At 40.0% G+C, this 23,337-nt stretch overlaps 1 protein-coding gene across 13 annotated transcripts in view; it reads right to left on the reverse strand.

Annotated features, from left to right (window-relative positions):
* The window catches only part of WWOX (WW domain containing oxidoreductase), a 932,057-nt gene that overhangs the window by 570,353 nt on the left and 338,367 nt on the right, over window positions 1-23,337 (reverse strand). The window contains exon 9 of one of the 13 annotated variants that reach the window (XM_039888491.1): window positions 2,787-8,055. The exons of the other annotated variants lie outside the window; for them this stretch is intronic. Coding sequence (XP_039744425.1) covers window positions 7,930-8,055 — 126 coding nt within the window. The 3' untranslated portion in view covers window positions 2,787-7,929. Of the gene's footprint in view, window positions 1-2,786; window positions 8,056-23,337 lie in introns of those variants that run through there. 13 annotated transcript variants of the gene reach the window in all.

Raw genomic sequence — 23,337 nt, forward strand, 5'->3', positions numbered from 1 at the left:
AGACAAGCAAGAAGTCCAGATTGTTATACGAAGTTTCCCAATTTTTTAAATGTTGGTAACTAATTCATTTTATTAAGAAAACAAAAATCCAGCAGTCTCAACAAAAGACATCTGCAAGCCTCCCATTTGCAACTTCTGGGATAGGAGTTGGAAATGAGGATGGAGTGTGCAAGTGTTGGAAAATGTTCTTGCTTCTTCTCCAGGGATTGGAAAGCGAAAGTGTTGAAAAGAAGGCTGATCTCTGGGGCAACAGCAGCAGCCAGGGCCCAGAGCTGCTCAGGGGTGAAGGTGAACTTCTCTGGAGGCTGAGAATGAAGTCAGTCACCCATTCATTATTTCATTCCATGAACAAATAGTCGCTGAGGGCCTACTATATGCCAGGTACTGTTCCAGACTCTGAAAAAGCAGCAGTGAGCAAAACAGACAAAATCCTCGCCCTATGGAAATGCTCATTCATATCCTCTTCCTAGGGAAAATGAAAAGTGGGAGAATTTCCCGTGGTTTTAGCAAAAGTTCCAATAGACACAGTTCGCCCTTTTCAGTTCCAGTCCTATTCTTCCCTCACTCCCCTCCCGCCCCCCTTTTTTTTTAAATCAATACAGGACAAATGACCTAGAAGTGGAGGAGGTCCCAGAGGATCAGGGCTCCAGCATTCCAGAAAAGAGGAGCAAAGAAGGGTTGCCTCCCTTGTTTCTGTTGTATCCCCAACATCCAGAATACTGCCTGCACAGAGCTGACGCTCAACGAACATTTGCTGAATAAGTTTTACAATTTGGGACTCAGAAGTATTACCAAGATCCCAGAAAAAAAATCGCTAAAGTTGAAATTGGCTTTTGTACATTAAAAGCATTTCTCTTTTGCTTCGAGGTCTCTATGTGACAGTTGACAGGTAGAACAGGATCTCAAGATAAAGGAATATAATAATTTGTCCTTCGTTCTGTTAACAAGATTAGGTATTCAGAAACGAGCAGAGTCAAAACCTAATATCTCTTAACCAATGTCACCATAATAAATTTAAAAAAAAGTATTGAAGAACTAAAAGAAAAAAAAATACCTAGTATCTCACTTCAGAAAATTGCAACGAAGGAGTTCTGACGATCTCCTTTCCGCAAATCCACCTCTGTCCCTCACTTATGACAATCCCCTTCCTCTGAATTTTACTGTGTTTCAAACTTTGCCAATCTCAGAGAAAACAAAAAGAAATCAGTGTCGTGCAAGTTAATACTCACGTCTCTTTGGCTGAATTCTTTCCTACACATGCACACCAGCTCATGGTGGGCAATGATGACCCACCACCTGTCAGTGCAGATGTCTACTTCAGTTGATACCTGGTACCCTTTTGGTTGCAGGTACTTTATAATTGTCCCCTCACGCCACTGCAGTCAGATCGTACCCAAGATAAATGAATCATCTCAGCTATGGGAACAGACTGTTTCCTCATAGAAATTCCCTGACCGTGCCTGGTGCTCTGACCCATAAGAACTCTGCTCCGCACAAGTCTCGGCCTTACTTGAACCACAGCCTGACAATGAGCCATATGTTACCAAGAGCCAACCACCTCCATTTCTCCATGTAGGATTTATTATTATTATTATTATTAATTATTATTATTTATTATTATTACTGTTATTATTATTATTATTTCTTTCCGAGAAAAGAGGAGAGAAAAAGTACTCAGTTTATTTCCAAACTCCCATGCATCTAATGTGCAATAGGCTGGCATTTGCTGTTAAAGCAGAAAATTATAAGGAAGGCCTAATTGACCCTCCTGTGTCTTTGAAAAAGCCTGTCTGTGGTCTCTAATTGACCCTCTAGGTACCTATGGAACAATGAATGAATCTTCGGGAAATAATGGAGGGTGATGATTAATAGCCTGGGTCTGGCTGGACCTCTGTCTCTCGCAGCTCTTTTCCCTGCACTTGCCTTCCTCCCTCCATGACACTCGAGTCCCCGGATTTCATAAGGAGAGATTTATTATTATCGCTGAATAATAAATACCCTGTAGCCGACGCTTTAAAAAATCGGACACATCATGATTCTACAGAGATTGGGATAACATTTATTTAAGCTGGCATTCTCATTTTTCTCCGTGGCAAGGCTCTGAAGAGTCTTCCTCTGGTATTTGTAGACAAAGTGAAAACAGGAGGCTTCTAGTCAAATCACTCCAAATGGGAAGTACTGTGGAATTGTGAGGTGTTTTCCTATTCCAGACAATGGATGTTCTCTATTCCATTTTGCGCAGGTGAGGAATGAGGCACTTTAGGAAGTGAAGCGAATGACGACAGTAATCATACTGATGGTAAGAAGTGACACTCCTTTCGTGGGATGGCCCCTTTCGCACATTATCTTGAGAAATACTTACAAAAGCCCTGAGATGTAGTCAAAGCTATTATCCCCATTATTCAGATGAATATAATAAGGAGCAGAGGGAATCAATAAATTGCCCCAAGTCCCAAGGTCCAAAGCCCCAGGCCTGTATGCCTCACAATATTCAACAATAACTGTGCTCAACATACAATATTAAGAGAAAAAATTTTGAAATGTGAGTAAGAGAATAAAAGGGAATACCTTTCCTTTCTCTTAGTTTGGCTTAAAAAATTTAAATGCTTCCTTCCCCTAGACTGGTAACAGAGTACATATATTTAAATTTAGAAATATTCATCTCTCTAGAGGATTATAAGAAGCCAGAGAGGTTTTTGGTTTTTGTTTTTTTGATAAATTCATAGCATTAACAATATTTATAATTTAAAATTATTTAAAAAAAAAAGAAAGAAATAAAAGGAAGAAAGAGATGGAGGGTAGGAAGACAAAGGGAGAAGAAAAGCCACTGAAACTCTCCTTGGCTCCCGCTAAGGCCTCCACTTTGCTCAGGACCTTCAAGCCACAAGCCGTCGGCCAGGCCCTGCTAGGTGCACTGGGCCCCTTTTCGTCTTAGTGCTTTGTGAGAGAACAGGCTGCCTAGGCAGCAAAATTAATGCTTGGACAAGGATTACAAATTCTGTGAAATGTATGGATCCTCTCCCACATGAGGTCCACTTCTGTCATCAGAAAGCACTGGGCCATTATTCAGGGCCATGGGCTTTGGGTAGGAATGGGCTTCTGGAAGCTGCTTTTGGGGGTGACTCAAAAATAGAGAAGTTGAATAATCTAATATATGTGCACTGGAGGATGACTGTATGTCACCTCGATGATCCCATCCAATGTTATGATTTTAAAACTAAACAAGATTATCCTCGAGAATTTTGTCCAAAGGCAGACCCCTCTTGGGGTTAGTCTATTCCTAGAGATAAGAAACAACTCATCCATGAGCACACTTTTCAAATGCAAACCAGCTGATCCAGAACCCACACTCCAACCCCCTCTGCTGGGCTCTCACACTCCGGGCCACTACTCGCCTGCCCATATCACCTCATAGCCACGTACCAGACAACTAGAGTCAGCCCCTGTGCCCCAGAGCTCACTGAAATTATTCAAACTAGCCAATCCTAAGCCTGCTCACTCTACCCTCCCCAGTCCTCCCTGCTGAAACCACAATAAAGGCTCTTATCCACTGTCCCCCATCCCTCTGCCTTCTAACCAACCCTGCAGCTTCCTCACATGGCCCCCATAGTATGGCATGTCCCCTTTCTCATGAGATCTGGTGGTATAACAAAATATCTTTTCAATGGTAGTTGTCTACTGATCTCCATACCTAGATAATAACAAAACTTATTAAAATAGGAAGTAGAGGAAAGAAAGAAGGAGGGACAGAGGGACGAGAATGGAGGGAGAAAAGAAAAAAAGGAAAATGATTGAAGAAATAAAGAATGAAAAAATGATAACTAACTTAAAACCTGAGAAGCAACTAATAGAGAAATCTTCCACTTGGGTTGAGGATATGCTCACTGAAGACACGCGTGAATGCTGCGTGTGCAGCAGTTCCTGATGGGGAAACCTGACCTCCTGTCCAATGGCCAGTATTCAGTGGGCTCCCAGTTCCTCCCAGTTGCTTCTCTGATCATGGCTATTTTAATCAAGAAACTAGCAAAGACATGAATTTCCTTGTATGACTGACAGTAAACATCTGATGTGGAACTGGATTATAAAATGACATCAAACTATAAATAGAACCATACTAGTCCCTTTCAGATAACTACCAGTGCTTTTATTCATTAATATTCAGATGCTATGGAGGGTGCAGATGTGCCTTCTTCCCTCCTGGATCCCAAATAAAACACCCCGTAAGGAAGCAGATGGCTTTGTATAAATCAGATGACAGTTTACAGGGTGAGATGGCTTCATCAGAACACTATTATAGTATAATCTTTTTGGGGGGGAATAAGGTTAAGCAAATCCAGCTTTAATTGGAGGCTACATTTAATTACATGTTAAATTTTGGGTCCATTTAAGGAGTGCCTTGGTCTTTGGGTCACCACACAAGTGACCTCTCCATTATTTCCCTTCCAGAGAGAGTCCCAGGTAATGGGTAAAAAAGTATGTTACAAAGCCAAGTATAGCTATACCCCCTACTAAGAGCTAGTTCTAGTAAGAACCAAGAGCTCTCTCCCATTCAGATCTCAAAATCTCCCCGTGTTTGCTGCCACGTGTAAAAGGAGATGGTTTTGCTGATTGGAAACCACATGACTGAAATAACACCTGCTTGGGATAAAATAACCCTGGAATGAGAAAGGTGTTTCTATTTATTTTGATTGCAAGCATAAAATAGATAGCAATCATGTAGGCCTGATGGAAGGAGACAGGACCTGCCCTTTCAGAGGCACTTCGTGGGAAGCTGGGCGCTAAGCGTTTCTTAGCCTGTCTGGATCTGAGGAGTGGTGTCTGGAAGTGGCTGCCTCATGCTGATGGTATTCACCATTCAAAGTGGAGGCACAAGGAGCAAACAGCTACCAGACATACTCATCTAGCTACAGAGTATGCCTTTCCTTTAAAAAAGTGACAGAAACAGACCACCTTAGCCCTGTTCCCTGGAACATTCTAGCACTTGAAATAGTAGGATGGATGTCCCTGTCTCTGAGAATGCAGAGAGATACTCTCCCATTTCCTTAATACACTGGGTTAAATTTTAGAGTTACCACTTTAAATAAACATAAATAATGATCACCAGCCCTCTTCTGTTGAGAAAATTCAGACATTGATACACAAGTATTTATAAGACAAGCCACCTACATAAGACCCAAAAGAAAGACAGGGAGGATTCTGTTTCCCTTAGGTTTCTTCTAAAACTAACAGTATGATTCCTTAATATCTGTATCATGGAATACATTTCTTGTTCTTCAGAATCCTAACCATGCAGCATCTGTCCTCAAAAGACTTTGTAGCACACCCTTATAACAGATTCATCAATTAACCCTGAGCCTCCGGGCAATGAGAAGGTACATCATCTCTCTATTCCTTTCTTTCCTCTTTATCCTTTAAAAAAAAAAAAAATGATGCCAGCCCTTTACCTTTTTGCTCTAAATCTTCATTCCAAACTTTCAACATTTTTACCAACTGCTCAGGTTTAGAAAATATCATCTCCAAGCTGGCTCTTGCCTTCACATCCGACCATTCCAGCTCAGCTACCATTCCCAACAGAGCCGAGAAGCAGGATGTTGGACAAATAGCATTAGGGTTAATAAGAAATCCCAAAGCAAGAGCTTTGAGTTATGTCAGAAGAAATGAACATTCAAAAGGCAAGCACTCATTCATGGTTGAAAATATCATATTCTTAAACCATAAAAATCAAACAAAAATGATTTTTTGAAATTATTATCTCCCAGACATGTGCTCTGGACACATGTGGCCAGCAAAACAGGACTCACAGGCCAAATCCAGCCTACCGCCTGATTTTGTAAATAAAGTTTTATTGACACACGGCCAGGCCCATTTGTTTATATATTATCTATGGCTGTTCTCACCATACATAACACTTTAGTAGTTATGATAGATACCATATGGGCTATAAAGCCAAAAATATTTACTATCTAACCATTTACAAAGTTCAGAGGCCCTGTTCTAGACTGAAAATTAGACCCTCAAATCCTCGATCTGCTTTTTCACCCTTTCACTATAAACGGGATGATCACATAAATACATTTTGATGAAAATATTAATGAATTATTAATTTGGGTTTAGGGAAGAAGAGAAAGTAAAGTAACTTTTAAAGATACGACCATTATTTTTTAAATAAAAATTAGATCTATACCAGGTAACTCGGGATTCAACCACAAATATATAGTAAACGTGTACCATATGCCAGGTATTTTCAACATGGGTATTTCCCTTGATTGTGGGGAAAAAATATATCTCGGTTCTTCCTTTTATCTTTTCTCTCTCTCTCTCTCTCTCTTTTTTTTTTTTCTTTTTCTTCAGTCCACTATATCCTTGTTTACTCTGCCTGGTCAAATGAAAAATGCTTTTAAAGTCCCCATGTCTGATAGATGTCCTGCCCAACATAGGTTAAACATACACGTTTATAGGCATTTTGGTAACTCAGGTCACCTAAGAAGTTCATTTTACCCCTAGGCTTGATATCCAAACTGTAGGATTAAGCTGTTTAGAACATACTTGATTCCTATAATATGTAGTGATTTTGCTAATGTTGTTCAGTTTTATTTCCTTGCCCAGAATGATTTCCATTAGCTGGTTTGCAGATTAGCTGTCTAATCTCCTAACAAGAGCTCTTCGATCAAATGGTCTGAAGTGGCCCCATGTCTTGCCACTGCTGAGTGACTGATTTAAAAGATGGGCACAAAGTAGACACACAGAAGTCCAGATAGTGTGATTAATGGTCGATCCAACTTTCTCTGAACCGCATATCATGACTTAATGGGAAATCCTGAAGAGATTAAAGGGGGGAATTACATTACCATGAATAATATAAAAAAGTGATATTCTGTCTAAAAAGCTTTTGAGTGCAAGTGACTCGAACAAATATATTAACAGAGCTTACAGCAGATTCAATCAGGTTGAACGTTCCCCAGAATTTATTTTGAAATAAGCTTTATATATCAGAGATGTGAAGAATGAACCTATTCGTGACTGGCAGGAAAGCTATTAACATGCAGATTTTAATTCTGCCTTTGACTCTGTAGAGGTTCTATTGTCCCTCCCTTACTACCTGCAACCTCTCCCAATTACAGATGTAGTACACTGCCACAAATCACAATGCCACAATTACGCTCTAGTGAGCTAAAATTTATTTTCCTCACTTTATTATAACTTCTAAAAATCAGTTCAAATGTGTAATGATCAAGGCACCGATAAAGCTATTAGGTTTTAAACTATGAGCTATGTCACCCCAATCCATCTCTCTATTGGAAATGCCAATTCAGGGGTACGTTTGGGGGACACAAAACTTGGCAGTTAAGATAGAAATCTGCTTTACAAAATCTAGGTGCACATTAACTCACAATTATGCTGTGATGTTAATGAGGTTACGGTGTGTGACAGGTTAACGGGCTGCAGCCAAAAGGCAAATATTGAAATGAAGGCGTTTATTTTCGAACCAACAAACCTGAACGGAACCATTACAATAAGTCCCATTAGCATTCTAGTTATTGGGCAAAATAATTTCATCTCTAAAATTAATTAAATAAATTGGAATGACCTGGAATCGTTTCTGTGTCAAGCGGACAGAACAGCACTGCATGAAAGGCAAACTCATTTGAAGTCAACTGGCCCATCAATTCCCTGACAGATTATGTTTAAGTTGATGGGAAGTGAAACTTAAAAATATGATTCATCCAAGAAGGCAGTGACGTGCTCTGAAGGAAAGAGAAAAGGAATTTTTTAAATAAACTTTATTTTCTTTTTGAAATTTAGCAATAGACTGCCTTTGGATTGAGGTACAGACTATGTTGAAAGTTCATTGTTTAGAAAATTCCAGTTCTGTCCTGAGCTGTCCATATTTTGTCTTTCCAAGCAATATGGATTTGTTAGCAATGAAGATTAATAAAATATGTGACAAGTGGAAAGAATGGGTGAGGTCCAAGTGCTATTCCCAGTTTTCTGAAGAGTATCGACATCACACTCTTGGTTCAAATCAGGTCCACAACCCAAGACTTTCTGGATCACCTAATAAATGACAAGTGAAAAGTAGGTGAAGCACCGGCTCAAGAATTAGTGATCAGCAGGCGCTATACAAATGTTAGCTGCTACCCCTTGAAAGCACGTGCACTGCAGAGCCATGTGAACTTGGTATCTGGGTGTCTACTCTATCACTTAAGACCTGTGTGACCTTAGAAATGCATCTAGCCTCTTTGTGCCGCTTTGTGAATCTGTAAAATAGAGATACTCAGAGTGTCCCCACTGTTGTATTAAATTGAAAGAACTGGAATACACGGAGTACTTACTATAGTGTCTCCAATGTAAAGGCCCAGTAAAGGTTAGTTTCGCCCCATCTCCATGGGTTGAATCTGGCGTCTGCAGGTCTGGTAGCTCTTTGCAAGTTTACTGTCATACTTGACTTTTCTAGGGTTTTCTAAGTAACACATCAGCAGCTTGTTGCCCTAGATCTAGCTTTCTCAAAGTGTGTTCTGTGGGCTGTCTGCACCAGAAGAACCAGGAGTGCCTATTTAACACACAAATCCTCTATCCTGGATGTATCGAGTAACAATCTCTGGGGAATGGGGTCCAAGAATGGATATTTGAAAAATAAGTTCCTAACTGAGTCCTAAGCATCCTAAAGTTTTCAGAACTTCTTGTTTCAACAAACAGGATGTAAACAATGGAATCAAAAACCATCTTTTTTTGAGCAAATTAACTGCTATTTTACAGCATTAGATATGATTACAAAGTGATACAATTATGTATCCTGTGTTCTTTTGAACAATCGCTCACCTTTATTGTCTAGGCATGTGCCATGCAGGCCACCTTTAGGTTCCTAGGACTTGCTGCATACAAGACCGGGCCATAAAGTCCTGATCACATCTACTGTTTGCTCTCCTTGTCCCAAGCCCTTATCCTGCCTAACTTCCTCCTCCACACTTTCATGCCTCAATTCCAACCTCACATCCTCAGGGAAACTTTCTCTACCCACTAGACAAAGTCGGAGTCATCTGTTTTAAGCTGCCAGAACAGTAGTACCTTATACTCTGTCATAGCATTAACCATTTTGCGATTATTTAATTACGTAGTTTTTTTTAAGAGACAGTCTTCTCTTCTTCCCTGAAAACTGATGGACAGTACAAACTGTTTCTTCTTTATCCACCATAACATCCTGCATGTCTAGCATGGAGCATGCTATGGATCAAACTGTGTCCCTTCCAAATTCAAATGGTGAAGCCCCAACCCCCAAGGTGACTTATTTGGAGATGAGCCCTTTAAAGAAGTAATTAAGGTTAAATGAGGTCATAAAGGCAGAGATCTAATCCATCATGACTGATGTCCTACTTGAAGAGGAAGATACGCCAGAGATGTATCCAACACAAGGATCCCCATGTGAGGATACAGTAAGAAGGCGGTCATCTGCAAGCTAAAGAGAGAGGCAGCAGGAGAAACCAACTTCACCACTAACTTGATCTTGGACTTCCAGCTTCGAAAATCCAAAGAAGTAAATAAATTCCCATTGTTTAAACCACACACTCTGTGGTGTTCTATTCTGGCAAACCAATACAGAGCCTATTCCAGAGTGGGGGCTCAATAACTGTTCAATGGCCAATATAACTATTAGGTATCATTGTGTTCTCTCCACTTTCATTATATCTGGGGGAAATTAGACTGTTGAATGCGCTTATGAATGGGTGAAAAGAAACGACATGAAGGCATTCCATGAGCAGAAGGCCATGCAGGTCATGTGGATAACTGATGCCTCAGAAGCAGAACTTGGAATCAACACAGCATCCCTGAGCTGGGAACTGGACCGTCACTTAGTCCAAACAGCTCTCCTTCTATAAAACCTCTGACTCTTGTAAACTGCCTCCCACCCTGCAGCCTAAATGCTGCCAATGAGAAGAAAGTCACCACATAATCAAACCACAGTTCTGACCAGCTGTGATTACGTCTTTTCGGGGAGTCAGAGTACACTGACGATTCTTGGGTATCTGCTTAGAAAGAGAATCCTTAACATGAGAATGGAAACTTAATTCACATTTAGTTTGTTGTCTTATTCTCGAAATAATCTCATTTTTAATTATCTCATTTGAATCTACTGATGGCAGTGAGCTGGAAACTGGCTTTGATGTCACACACTTCTATTTTAATTACAGCTCTGTCACTTAACAGCTCTGTGAATTTGGCAGTGACTTCATTCAGTCAGCCACAGTTTCCTCATCGGCAAATAAGAAACCATTTACTTAATAAAATGGAGATGGTATCTATGTAATAAAGCTGTTAGGGAAATTAAATAAGATAAGGGAAGCAAAGTACTCAGCACAGTGCTCTCCATAAATCAGAAAATGGTTGTATTATTATTAAGAAGTCATATTTTATTATTATTAATGTAATAAATGTTAGCACTTTTAAAAGATGTCAACTGTTTAACAATTATAATCAGAGAGAATACTAGTATGTATCAGTTCTCTGTTTCTTTACCAAAATATTTGCTCTCAAAACTCATTTTTTTATTCATTGAAAAGAGTTTGTACTAGATCTTGGTTAAAATATGCAAGTCAATTAATTCACAGATATTTTGAAAGTAGGAAACAGGTTTCTGCTTGGCAAGGATTTTCTTATTGTAGTAACCTCCAAGTCCTACTGCTGGAGGCTTTGAAACTGAGGGATGTGAGGCTATGTAGAGATTATCTTTCATCACAGTGTTCTAATAATAATCTCTTCTTTGACAAGAAATTTATGGCAGGCTGCAGACGTTAGTTTATTGATGATTAAAGTATCAACTGTCCTTGATACAAGTAAACAGGATTTTTGAATCATAAGCAGTGAGGCAGGGTACACACCAGGCCCTGGGGGCTATGCAATTTATGGACATTCAATTCTCATCAATGTATTGTCAGTATATCCGAGGCATCTGACAGGTTCCTGTTTCAAGGATGGATGTTCTTTCCACAACCCAAGGGGCACAAAAGGTAAGGTCTCGGCCTCATGGGCTTGAAGCCTCCATTATCACTGAGGATTTAATATTGGGAACTGCCCTTGGCCCCAGATTTTTCTATTTCCAGTCTTTCAGGACTTGGTACATCCAACATGGTACTTATGACAGATTTTGGCAACCGTTGAAAAGTTTCCATGTCAGGGTCCAGACCTCTGTTGAAAGCGCTGGGTGGACGTTCCAATGACCAAGCGATGACCCTCAGAGTTAATGTTAGAAAGGAGGATTGTTCACACGTGTAGGGGACTGGCTGGCAATATGAACACCAAGGATGACCCTGTGGCAGAAGCTGCCTACTCAACAATCATTGGTTCTTCCCTCACCCTTGCTAATAAAATCCCAGCACCCACCCTCCCCTCCCAACCCTCAGCTCAAAGATGAATCCTTGACTTGTAGGAGACAGTCATAGTGGTCTCATTTCCCTTGCTGAGGCCCCAGCATAAATGTGGTGCCATTCTGGCCCCTACATCATGAGGGGGCATTCTATTGGCAGAGATATCTGGAAGGATGTTCTTCCCTCTTTAAGGTGTGCATAAGATAGACACATTCTTATCTTTTTCTGCCTCCAGTTATGATTATCTACAAGTGATTCCTGGGACTTGGCAACCATTTTGTGACCGTGAGGTGAGCCTGCCTAAGACGATAAACTGATGTGTTCGGGAAAGCAGAACAGAAAGTCAAGCTAACCTAGGTGCTTGAAGATATTTTTAAGCCCTTGAATTAACCAAACTGAAACTGCTTGACCTCCAGACTTCTTTTAATGTTAGATAATATATTTTGTTTTTGTTGCTTAAGCTACTATTAATGGAGTTCTCTATTACTTATATCCAAAACTCCATTTCTTAAAATGACTTCACCTTTCCCTCAGTATTTTAAAATATTCCCTCCTTTAGCCATAATACCTATATTACACAAAACACTCATTTTCTAAATCAAAAATGCCCATGTGAATAGTAACAGAAATGGGCAGCCTCTTTTAACTAGGTTGCATTTTATTGTTTTCTTCTTATCTGAGATCAATGAGATAGAATGAATAAAGGGGTAAGAAGTGGCAAGGTGGGGGCATAGGATACTGTCCGGAGGGTAAGCCTGGTAGGCACTATAGCATAAGACTTGGAAATGGCACTACTAGATTTCTAGGAGGAATCCAGGAAGTAAAACAGAGGTATACAAAGTCTGGGCAGAGGTACCAAAGATAAACTTCCCCTACTTTTTATCACAGTGTCTGTGATATCTGAGATATATTTTGTGAGAGGGGTGGGAGAGATTCATTCTCAAGGTTATTGGGTGGCCATGTGCGTGGCAGCACTCAACACAAGTAATAAGATGATTTTGTGAGATAGCAAAAGAAAAAGAAAAATATTAATTCCTCCCTCCCTTTTCCTCAGTATCAGAAGGTTAATGGTATAGTGGACTAATGCCCTCAGGGAAAACAAAACAAAATAAAATAAAACTGTATTTCCTAGCATCCCTTGCAGCTAGATTTGGTCATGCGACTCAGTCCTGGCCAATGAGATGTTAGCAGTACTGAGCTGCACCTCTGGAACACTCCTTCAGGGAACTGACTCAGCTGGAAGTCATCCCTCTTGCCTCCCCCTTCTTCCTGTTTTCTGTGGTTTGAAATTCAAATGAAACTTAACGTTAGGAGTTCCAGGAACCATCTTAGATTAAGAGGTGAACTTTTGGGGACAGAAGCCAAATTACTGAGAATGATAGAACAGAAAAACAGAAGGAGTCTTTGATGATTTCATGGAACCATTGAGTCAGTACAGGCCTTATTTTAAGTGAGAAACTAAGCTCTTATGCATTTAAGCTAAGGTTGTTTTGGGTTTCCCATTTTATGCATTTTTAACCAGCACCCAACTGAAACAGTGGTATTCTGTTATCTAAGATGTCTCTTGTTGTCATTTTACGATAATATTGACTATATTTACTAGCTTAAAATGTCTATAAAATGTCTCTAAGACATTTTAACTCTCATTCTTCTGCTAAAAGCCTGTAGATTTTAGGTTCAAATCTTTCTTTTACTTTAATGGAAACCTGCGATGTGCAAGGTCAACCAAAAGTTACACTGAGCCAGACCCCACCCATCAACCAACTCTAGTTTTCACCTGTGGCACCAAGAAACCATTTGTGAGGGGACGTGTTCTTCCTCCTTAGATCTAACATGAAAGATGAGGAACATAATCACAGTCGCTCCACCATAAATCTACCACTCATAAATGTATCTTCATTTTATTCAAAAGTGGTTTTTCACATATTCTTTTGAAGCATAAGTTTCCTAAGTTCACTATCTCCTGCACATAGTATCATTTCCTATGTAATGTTATATATAAGACCTTAGGTCTAGTATAATGGGGTTTTGTACAAAAGCCTGTAATTTGCTCTATTCCCAAGTTCAATGGTATCAACCAACAGTACAGCCCCCTAGTTCTTTTCTTTGTAGGAAAAAAAAAAACATCATTTTAGTAAAGACTTAAAGTGTGCACATATACCTGGTTTTCTTTCCTTCCAGGTCCATGGGAAAATTACACATTCCTACCCTCTACAATGTCATGTGATTGGCTTGACCAATACGCTATCGAGTGGAAATGACATGTGCCATTACTAGCACATAGTGGCTGTTGTGACTGTCTCCAGTGGTGAACAAGAAGGTCACGTGTGAGATGGTGTACCTATGAGACAATAGAGACATCAACCTGGGTCCCTGAGTGTCTGTGTATGCAGGGACCTTGCTAACCTACCTTAGGCATATAAAGTGAGCAAGAAATAAAAAATGTACACTATGCTTAAATAGCATCCCTTCCCCATTCACACCTCCATTCTACACACACGCAGCATACACATAAACTTTTATATCAGAAAAGAGAAAAGTATTTACTATTTTGCTTCTACTATCCTTTCATTTCACTATTGGTTCTGGCTACAGAAAGAGACTGGAATAATGTCCTCGGGGATCAGACAGACGGTGATGACTCTCGGGCCCCTCATCTGGACTTTAACTGAGAGTCCCACCTTGATTTTCCCTGCATTACGAAAGAAAGACAGAAAGTGCAAGCACTTGGAGCTTATTATCTCTGTTTCTTGCAGAAATGCCTTCGCTAAATTTTGATTCAGAGTTTTACCAGGTTAGAAAGCTGATACAAGAACTGTCTATTTGAAATGCACTTCTGTGCCTTTTATAAAATCACAGTTGAGCACAACTTTGCTTGCTGGATTACCCAAGGCCTCACATATGGACCTGAGAAGGAACTATCTGCTGAAGTTCAATTCCAGGGAAAATGTTCACCTCTGCAGATTGGCTTGTGTTACAGAGTTTTCATTCCCTGAAAACTTTGACAATAGCATGCAATGTGGTTTGCCTTCTACCTTGACTGTAAAAAAATGGAAAACAAAAAAACCTGGGACCAAATTCAAAGGCCAAGCAAGGAAACCGTTCCTGCAATGTCCACTCCTGCCTTCTTCAGATTGTCCCTCTTTTTTCTCTGAATTTTTATAATGTGTGTGATACTTTATGTTTTCTAGCTTAAAGAACACAGAGCCCATCGCCTCATACAAAGTCAGTTTCATCCCTACCCAAGAATCTACACTGAAAATGGCATCAGGAGATCATAGTGGGTTTTTGTGTAGCCAGTATCACTTATGGAAGCCTGAATTGTACCTATAGATGGTTTCTGTTAGTTTACATTTCACATCTTGAAATGTTTAGTGCCAAAGGAAATTTGCAAGATTTCTCTAGTAGCATTACTTTAGAAAAATCATGAAGATGAAACCCAAGTGGGGTCTGCCCAATTCACACTTTTTCTACCCTGGGTTTAGAGACGCCCTCTGGTAACTGGCTTCAAGCAAAACACAAATCCATGAAAACAGTCCCATGAGTCTTTGGCTGATTCTTAAAAACAAAACAAAAAACTTGAACTACTTTTTATTTTTTTGTATTACAAAAATAGCACACATTCATGAAAAGAGAAAAATCAGACAAGGAGGGAAGGAAAAAGCAGAAACGGTAACAAGTAATACTGACTGGTGTATTTTTTGAGTTCCTAGATCTTTATCTAATTCACCTGCATATAAAACTAGGAGGCAGGTACTATTACAATTGTCACTTTATAGATAAGGGCTTGGACATGTACCAAGGCTAAATTGCTTGTCCAATGTCACATCTCATAGCTAATTAGTTATGGAGGCAGAATTTGAATCCAAGGCTGTTTGGCAAAATTCATTAACTTAACTTTGAATAACTAAATTACATCTATCCAGCTATAGTTATCTTGCTGTGTTTATTTCAGTGTCTATGTGTGTGCGTATGTGTATGTATTGGAAACAAAGGTAGATTCATACAGTATATGCAATTTTGTAAACTGCTTTTCACACTTCAATTGAAGTTCTCAAAATACATTAAGCTCATTGAATGTTTTCAAAGGTCTTTCAAAAGTCTAAATTAATTATACCTAATCACCACTCTCAACTTAGTTGACAATGATCAACTGTGTAATAGTGGGGGCCATAATTCTCATAAAAATCTCCATTGGCTAAAATAAGTAAAAACTCATAGGGACTCAGAAGCTCACTGCTCAGACAGGGATGTAGCCACTATCGGCAGATGTGACGTAGGCATGTTCCATAGTCAGAGACCCGTAGTGAACATCAGCATTAATGCATAATTGGCAAATGACATTTTGCTCATATGCCAAAAACAAAACTAATTCATTCCTTCTTTTACCCCAAATCAGTGTTTTTCATGAATAACAATTATGCCCATGTGCAAGGACTAATATATTTGCCATCAGCAAATGTTTTTGGATATCACACACTTTACATATGTGGGAGAACCAACATCCAAGCAACCTTACTGTGACGTTTAGAACCAAAGAATCAAGATTGTATTTAAATGAGTCAGTGATCACCCTTGACAACTGATGTATAAAAAGCACGTGAGCTCGTGATTCTGTTTTTTGTTGTTGTTGTTGTTCCTTGCTGCAGGACACTAGTCCTGTCTGGGTTCTGTTGTTAACCATTCGCTTTTTCAACCGTATCTAAATATATGAATACATCATTCTCTCAGACAGACACTGACCATAGGTCATAAGTCAGAGAAATTGTACTGGTGGAAACAGAAAGGACTGTTGATTCTACTTCTGAGATTGGGGTGTGGCTTGAGTGTGTGTGTGTGTGTGTGTGTGTGTGTGTGTGTGTGTGTGTGTGTTGGGGGATGGGGTGATGTTTTGAAAATAGGAGCCAGAACGATTGTGAACTGAGAAATTTCTATTTAAATCTAAGTGCGGTGTTATAAATTTATACTGGATCTGATTCTATCTATGGAGAGAGAGTAAACTGCTCAATAGAGGTGCATTAATATCAAGATAAAGAAAATGAACATCAAGTACAAATGTTCGGGAGTCTGTCTCCTGTGTTAGATTGTCTACTGCACCTCACCCTTACATTAGCATTGGTAATAACCAGCTGCCTCTCTTTGGAGAGAAAACATGTTTTGGGAAACTGCAGAAATTTCATTTCCCAGAGGGTCACTGCAAGTACAATTTGTATATATGTCTCATGTGCAAATCTGTCTATACATGAAAGAAAGCTTAGAAATCTTTAAAAATGTGTCTGTGTGCACCCTAAAATACATCTTTGGACCTAAAGTCCTACTTCTGAAAACAAGAATTAACTAAATATTTTGCATTTATTCTGTGCCCACTTATTATCAATAAAAAATTGCTTACTTTAAGAGAAATACACTCTTTAAAATTCCACTGTCTCTTCTCCTTCCAAATAGTGCCATACGTTTTCCTTCTAGAACTACAATAGTAGGTTCTGTAACAAGAGTGCCTACCACATGCCAAGCAGAGGGGCAGAGTGCTGGTTATTTTTGTGAGTTATTTCAATTAATCCTCAGAAATGAGTCCCCACTTCATAGAGCTACCATGATTTTGTCTATGCACCTAATTACTAACCTAAAAGCTGTAGTTCAGCTCAACATGTATTAATTGAGCACTTGCTATGTGTCATGCTAGAGGAGAAACGACGAAACAATTTCGATAAAATGTAGTTAAGTGGCTATGAAAAAGAGATATGAGATACTAAGGGTGCCAATTCCTTAAATATTATGCAACACAAAATGATGACTCTTGTCTCAAGATGCTTCTGTGGTCTCCAAATTGCTTCCTTACCGAGACTCCTCATTCAGCCCAACCCCCAGCCGTGAAAGGGCATTGCTTTGCTTGCTGTCCAAAGCAACTATTTCGAGTAATGAAAGAAATTGCAACAGAAGAAACATATAAACAAGGTAAGTTTTCAAATGCATCTCTTAGGTACTATTCAGTACAAAATGAACAGAAATAAACAATCTTCCAATATCAGGTGACATATTTTATACTTTTCCGCCCTGTGTTTTAGGAAGGTAGCAGAAAGAAAAGTGCTCCTAAATCAGGATTTCAAAATCAGATGCTGGTATTAGAAATAAGATTAACCTGGTCCCTTAACAATCAAATTTATGACTAGTAAAGAGTTATGAAAAATTCTATCTCGATGTCAAACAGAGCAAACATGGTCTTTGGAGGCACATAATGACAAACTGCAGCTTGAGCAATAAGCTCAGGGAAGGGAATGAGCAGTTCAAGAGTTCAGAACATGTTCTGTGGAAAGGTGCTCAGTTAAAGAGAAGGGCTGGCTCCAGACAAAGGCACAGAAAGGTCATCCTTATAGTCATTTCATCTTCATTACAATGCCTGTGGCCAAAATGCACACACCAGGCCTTGACTTGCACACTGCACAGAGGTTTAAGACTTACGGGGAAATTCAAATACTAAACAGAAGTAAACATATAAGGCACTGGCAGCCATGCTTAGATACTGCTATCAGGGCTTCCGAACACAGCCCCAGCCATCCAAAATAAATGTGATATGAACAGTGTTCTCCCCCCATCCCTCGCCCTGCCCTTTTTTTTTTTTTTTTTTGGCGTGAGTGATAGATTAATTAAAGATTACAATCTATCTTCTTCAGAAGGCCAGAGAATTGAACTTGCAATCAGCAACTTAATTTTCTTTCAGGTAGCTGCCAAACTTAAATTTGTTCTACCAAATAAAATGATTTCCCCCATTTGTACAGCTCAAAATTCCATGTTCAAATGTCAACATCCATGATTTTCCCTGTAATTCAACCCTCATCTCTCAGTTTTCAGGAATTGGGGGAAAGGTGAATTTCATTTACTGATTGTCAGCAGGCTGCTTCAGAGATAGGCTAGGGCTGCTGTAATGGAAAAGTGGGCCCTGACTCATGCCTCCGACAACCTTCCTGAGGAGGCCAAGGTCAGTGGCTTTCCATTTTGGAGTGCTGTCCACATGGGCAGACAATTATACCCTCCTACCCTCCCCCTCTCCAAACTCACACAAAGCCAGCTGCCCTGATACAGCCTCCTCCCCATTCCAAAGGAAACCTTGCTCCATCCCTACCTATCCTTATCCCCCACATGAACTGGGAATGGGAACTGGGATACTAACTCCAGTCCTCAAAACAGCTGTAAAAACAACAAGAGCATAACTAAACTCCCTGTTCCTGCCTGTGCTCGAGTTTGGATTTTAATAGATGGATTTGTTTCCAATTGCAAGTGCCATGGTGTAGCTCCCGCTGCCCACATCAGCACGACCAGTCGGATTACAAGACACAAGAGAAAATGTAAATCACACTGTGGTGATGAGAAGAATGAAATAACAACTATCATTTGTTCGGCTGAAAGGCAGAGGGTATAGCAATTTTAGGCTCAGTATCTACAGTCAGTGAGAAAACCACCTCCACCTCTTAGGAGCTGCATGATTTAGGACAGGTTACATCCTCCTAAACCTGCACTTACTCACATGGAAAATGTACATCATATACCGTGGGGGTATTTTGGGATTAAGGATTGAGTTGGATGATAGATGAATAGATGACGGATGGATGGATGGATGGATGGATGAAAGGTAAAAAGGAAGGAGAGGAAGTTGACACTGATATTTAAAAGATTTGGCCTTCGGCCAGCACAAAGTGAGTGCTTCTGTTGTTTATGCTGAGGACTCTGATCAGACTACACAGAGAAGAAAACTCAAAGAGAAAAAATAATCCACATAAAACTAGAGGCAAGTCATCTACTACTCTTCCTCATCAGTCTTCATCCTCCTCCTCTCCTCTTCCTTTCCCATCTTGATTATCAACACCAGAAACCAGAACCCTATGCCTACTTAGGGTTGCACGGGTCTGTCTTGGATTGAACTGATATTACGCTGAGACGTAATGGACAAGACTCAAATAGCATGTCCTTGGCCACTGTTGGCACTGGGATATATATTAGCAGAAGGAAGTTGACGAAAGAGCAAAGGAGTCAGAGCAGGCCTGAAGCAGAGAGTGCACGCACAGCTCAGTGCACAAAGCTGCAGTCAAGGGTCACCTGTGCAGCCAATTCCTCAAATGACAGAAGGTTACAACCTTCTAGACCAGCCCACCAGATGGCCTACTACTGGGGGCAGCCTCTGTCTCGTGGGACTGATCACACTCATTCTTGATGGATTCAGTGATCATGAACTCATTTGGCTGAGAACATCAGACCCTGAAATAACTGTTGATGAAAACATACAGTTCTATGAAGGATAAGACATTTACACTAAAAACTTAATTTAATAGGGACGAACGTGAAGAGAGTGGTGCCAAATTATACCCAATGACATTTTCAAATGCATGTATATGCCATGGGGGGAAAATGTTGTCTAATGACAATGTTTTATGTCATGCTGCATGTATTTTAAACTTCAGGATAATAATGCTAGACAGCATTTAATGAATGCCTAGTGTATACAAGGCATGGTGGTAGGTACTTTATAAACACTAGCTCTAAACTTCCAAATGACTTCATCAGAGCTCCCACTGCCACTGCTGACACCAAAAATGTTGAGAGCTAACATTTACTGAATGCTTAGTGTATATCAGGCACCTGTGCTAGACACTTTGCATGCAGGAATTCCTGGCCTACTTGCAATTAATCATCCCCACTTTACCACTGAGGAAACTGAGTCCCAGAAAGCCTAAATTCTTTGCTCAAAGTCACCTCCAGAAAGTTGTAGAGATGGGTTCCCTCTCATCCATGTCTGATTCTGTTTTTTCTCTGCCACATTTGCCAAAGGAAACAGCACTCTTAGAATTTCTGCAGGTGCATTGTGAAAAATACCATACACTCAATGATTATAGGAAAGAAGAGATCATTTTAATCTCCCTTATCAACAAGAGTCAGAATATGCCAGCCAAGGTAGGCTTTCTCTTAAAAGATGATTCAAAAGTTCATGGCATCAGTCACAAACAACATCTCATTTCCGAGAGTTCACTGCTTGTCCACTTACCCTCTGTTTCAAGGTGGAGTGTGGGCAGGGTATGTGTGAAAGAGTCATAGAGCTCTTTGAATAGTGCTTTCCTCTCCTGACTTCTCTTTGGAGAAATGGAATCCTACAATTAGCTCCCGAATAATAAAAGTGAGTAGTTAGAGCTGCAATAAGGAGATGGAGAGAAGATAAAGCAGGGAGTGATTACCCATATCATCCATCTCCCAGACTCAGAAAGAGGGGGCCATGGGAGACCTAATCCAGCCTTGGTCCCCATCACTGATCACTCAGACTTTGATGGCAGAAGCAGAATTAGCAGATGATGTTATCTCCCTGAGCAGTCCCTGTCCATCTGCAGCCTCTGATTGTGGTGTAAGGAGAAGTTCCATGCAGGATTGTTTCAAAGCAGGGAAGGGATGACATGAGAAGAGACAAAATGAGACATACACAAGTTTTGCAATTATTCCTAGTTGATATGAACTTGGGGGTTGGGGACTATCAATCTATCGTCACAATATAAAGCAATATTGCAGGGTATTCTTTCAAAACCTGTATTTTTGAGAGAATCACTATTTAGACTAGAGGGCAGGAGACAACTGGCCTCCACATAGGGCCATTATCCTTTTATTTCACCTTCTCCTTCTGAGATTACAGGATGTTTTTCTTTCTGTGTACCATGTCCTCTTCCACCCTTGGGTCAAATCATGCCAAAACTATCGTTTTCATTTTTTTTTTTTAATGATGAAAATTAAATGCTGTGAATATCTAAATCAAAATTGAGTTTTGGAGAAATTACAGTTGTCATCTTTCACCATAAGTCTCAATGAGCCATCAGAACTTAAAAATGCAAGCAGAACAGCTAGTGTTTATTGAGCACCTATAATGTGCCAGGCACTGTGCAAACTGATCTGCTATGACTGGTTAACTTATACTTCATCGTATTCTGAGGAAGACAGAATTTTTCCATTTTTGATATGAGGAAATGCAGAGAGGGGCAGCCTCCTGCCCAAATTTGCAGAGTCAATGCATCTAGGGTGTCCACTTCAGGTAAGGATTTCTATGTTTCTTTTTAATTCAGGGATTCAACAATTCTAATATTAATTTTCTTAATATGACTTGGCTTATATGCATCTTTCTAAGAACTCTCTCTTAGCATTCATCTCTTAATTTTAGCAAATCTTTACAGGGTTACTATTTTGTATTTGGCCTGATGCTTATTACTGGGGGCCCGAATATTAACAAGATTGATGCATGTCTGCCCTCATGGGGCTCATGGAGTTGAATAGTGCATTTCTCCGAAAGACATGTAGACAAACATGATGATCATGTGTGCTAAGTGTGATGGGGCATCTAGAAAGTTCTGACGGAACATCCAGGAGAGTCATTCAACTTAGTCCTCTAAGATCAGGAAAAACTTTCTATAAGAATAATGAGACCTGAAGGACAAGTTGGAGTTAGGCTTCGGCATAATGCAGACAGAAGGACAACAGCTCTCAATGAGTAGAAAACCCATAGTTCTGACATTCAGAAAAGCCCATGATTATACTTTGCCATCTCTCACTTTACAAGTCTTTCAAACAGACTCGGAGAGTCTGTTAAAGGTGTATCAGCTGCACGACCAATTCTTCGGGAATCTCAAACACCAAAAATAGATGATAAGGAGAGACCCCTTTGTCCAAAAGGGGAGAAATGTCAAATGTTGCCTGCAGTGCCACCTCCGTGTCACTAAACGACCAGCTCCCATCCAGTGGTGCTACTGAGCCCACAGCCGTGTCACCCACAGCTTGGGGACTTGTGCACACTGACCCCAAGAAACCAACATGCCGCCAACAAAAAAGGCACTCCTTACTTTTGCCCCCTCCCTTGCTCATTTTCCGAACATAGTTGATGAGATAATAACCACCAGTTTTGAGTCCAAACTATGTGATTCAAGTATCCTGCTTTCTTGGCTATCTTGTCTGTTCTAAAGTTAAACTTCAGAAGGTAAAAGGCAATGGATAAATTCTCCTTGAGTAAAGCAAACATTTGATCAGTATTGGAGAGCAGAGACCTGCAGTTACAATTCCTGGCAAAAACTGCCAGTGCAGATATTCTGTTGCCAAATATGGCCAGAACCCATGAGTGAGCAGAAGGACAGTTAATATTCTCTTAAGAAAATTAAAGAGGCTAAGCCACGATATGTATGTGTACTGGTTGTCCACCCATTGCTTATCGAGGGTGTCTACACAAAGTTCCCCGAATGGGGTGAAGATTTCCCAAGCTTTTATGCCGGGGAGCAGACCCTTCTAATCAGTGTGGCCTCAGAAGCGCGTGGTGAGATTTCAAAAAGCAGACAGCTTATTCCCAATCCAGGAGATTCTGACTTAAGAAATCCAGAGTGGAATGGGGAAATCTTCATTTCTAACAAGCATCTCCAGGTGGTTCTGATTTAAATCCAAGTTTAGCACAGGCAGCCAGAGTTCAAGGTCATTTCCTTTGAAGAGTGAGGCAATGAGGATTTTGACTGATATTCTTTGCACTTTTAAGTATTCTTTGATTAGCAAGTATTAATTTGATAGTATTTGGAAGCTTTCATTGTTAAGTGTTTAGTGTGTATACCCATAATTTACAGTATTGTGCTAGGCCCTTCGCACTACATAGTGCTTTCTTCTCAAACAAAATACCCTTAAGAAGACTTTTCCTCTTTCCATAAGCGATGCACACATACAAAAAAATATTCCAGCATTTCTTGACTGACCACTAACAAAGGTCCTGCCTACTGTTATCGAGAATAACTTGTGTAAAACATTCTTTGCATTGTTAACATGGGGACTGACTGGCAGATAGAGCAATATGTTATTTGGCCTTGCTTCATTTGGTGAGAAAAGGACATAGTGTTTTGAAAACACAGAAATGCTTAACAGTAAAATCAGGGTCCTGAAGATCTGGATCATGTCCTTTTGAAATCAGCTACTAAATATTCAA

This window comes from Pteropus medius, unplaced genomic scaffold (genome assembly GCF_902729225.1).
Source record: "Pteropus medius unplaced genomic scaffold, Ma_sr-lr_union100, whole genome shotgun sequence".
Taxonomy (NCBI): Eukaryota; Metazoa; Chordata; class Mammalia; order Chiroptera; family Pteropodidae; genus Pteropus; species Pteropus medius.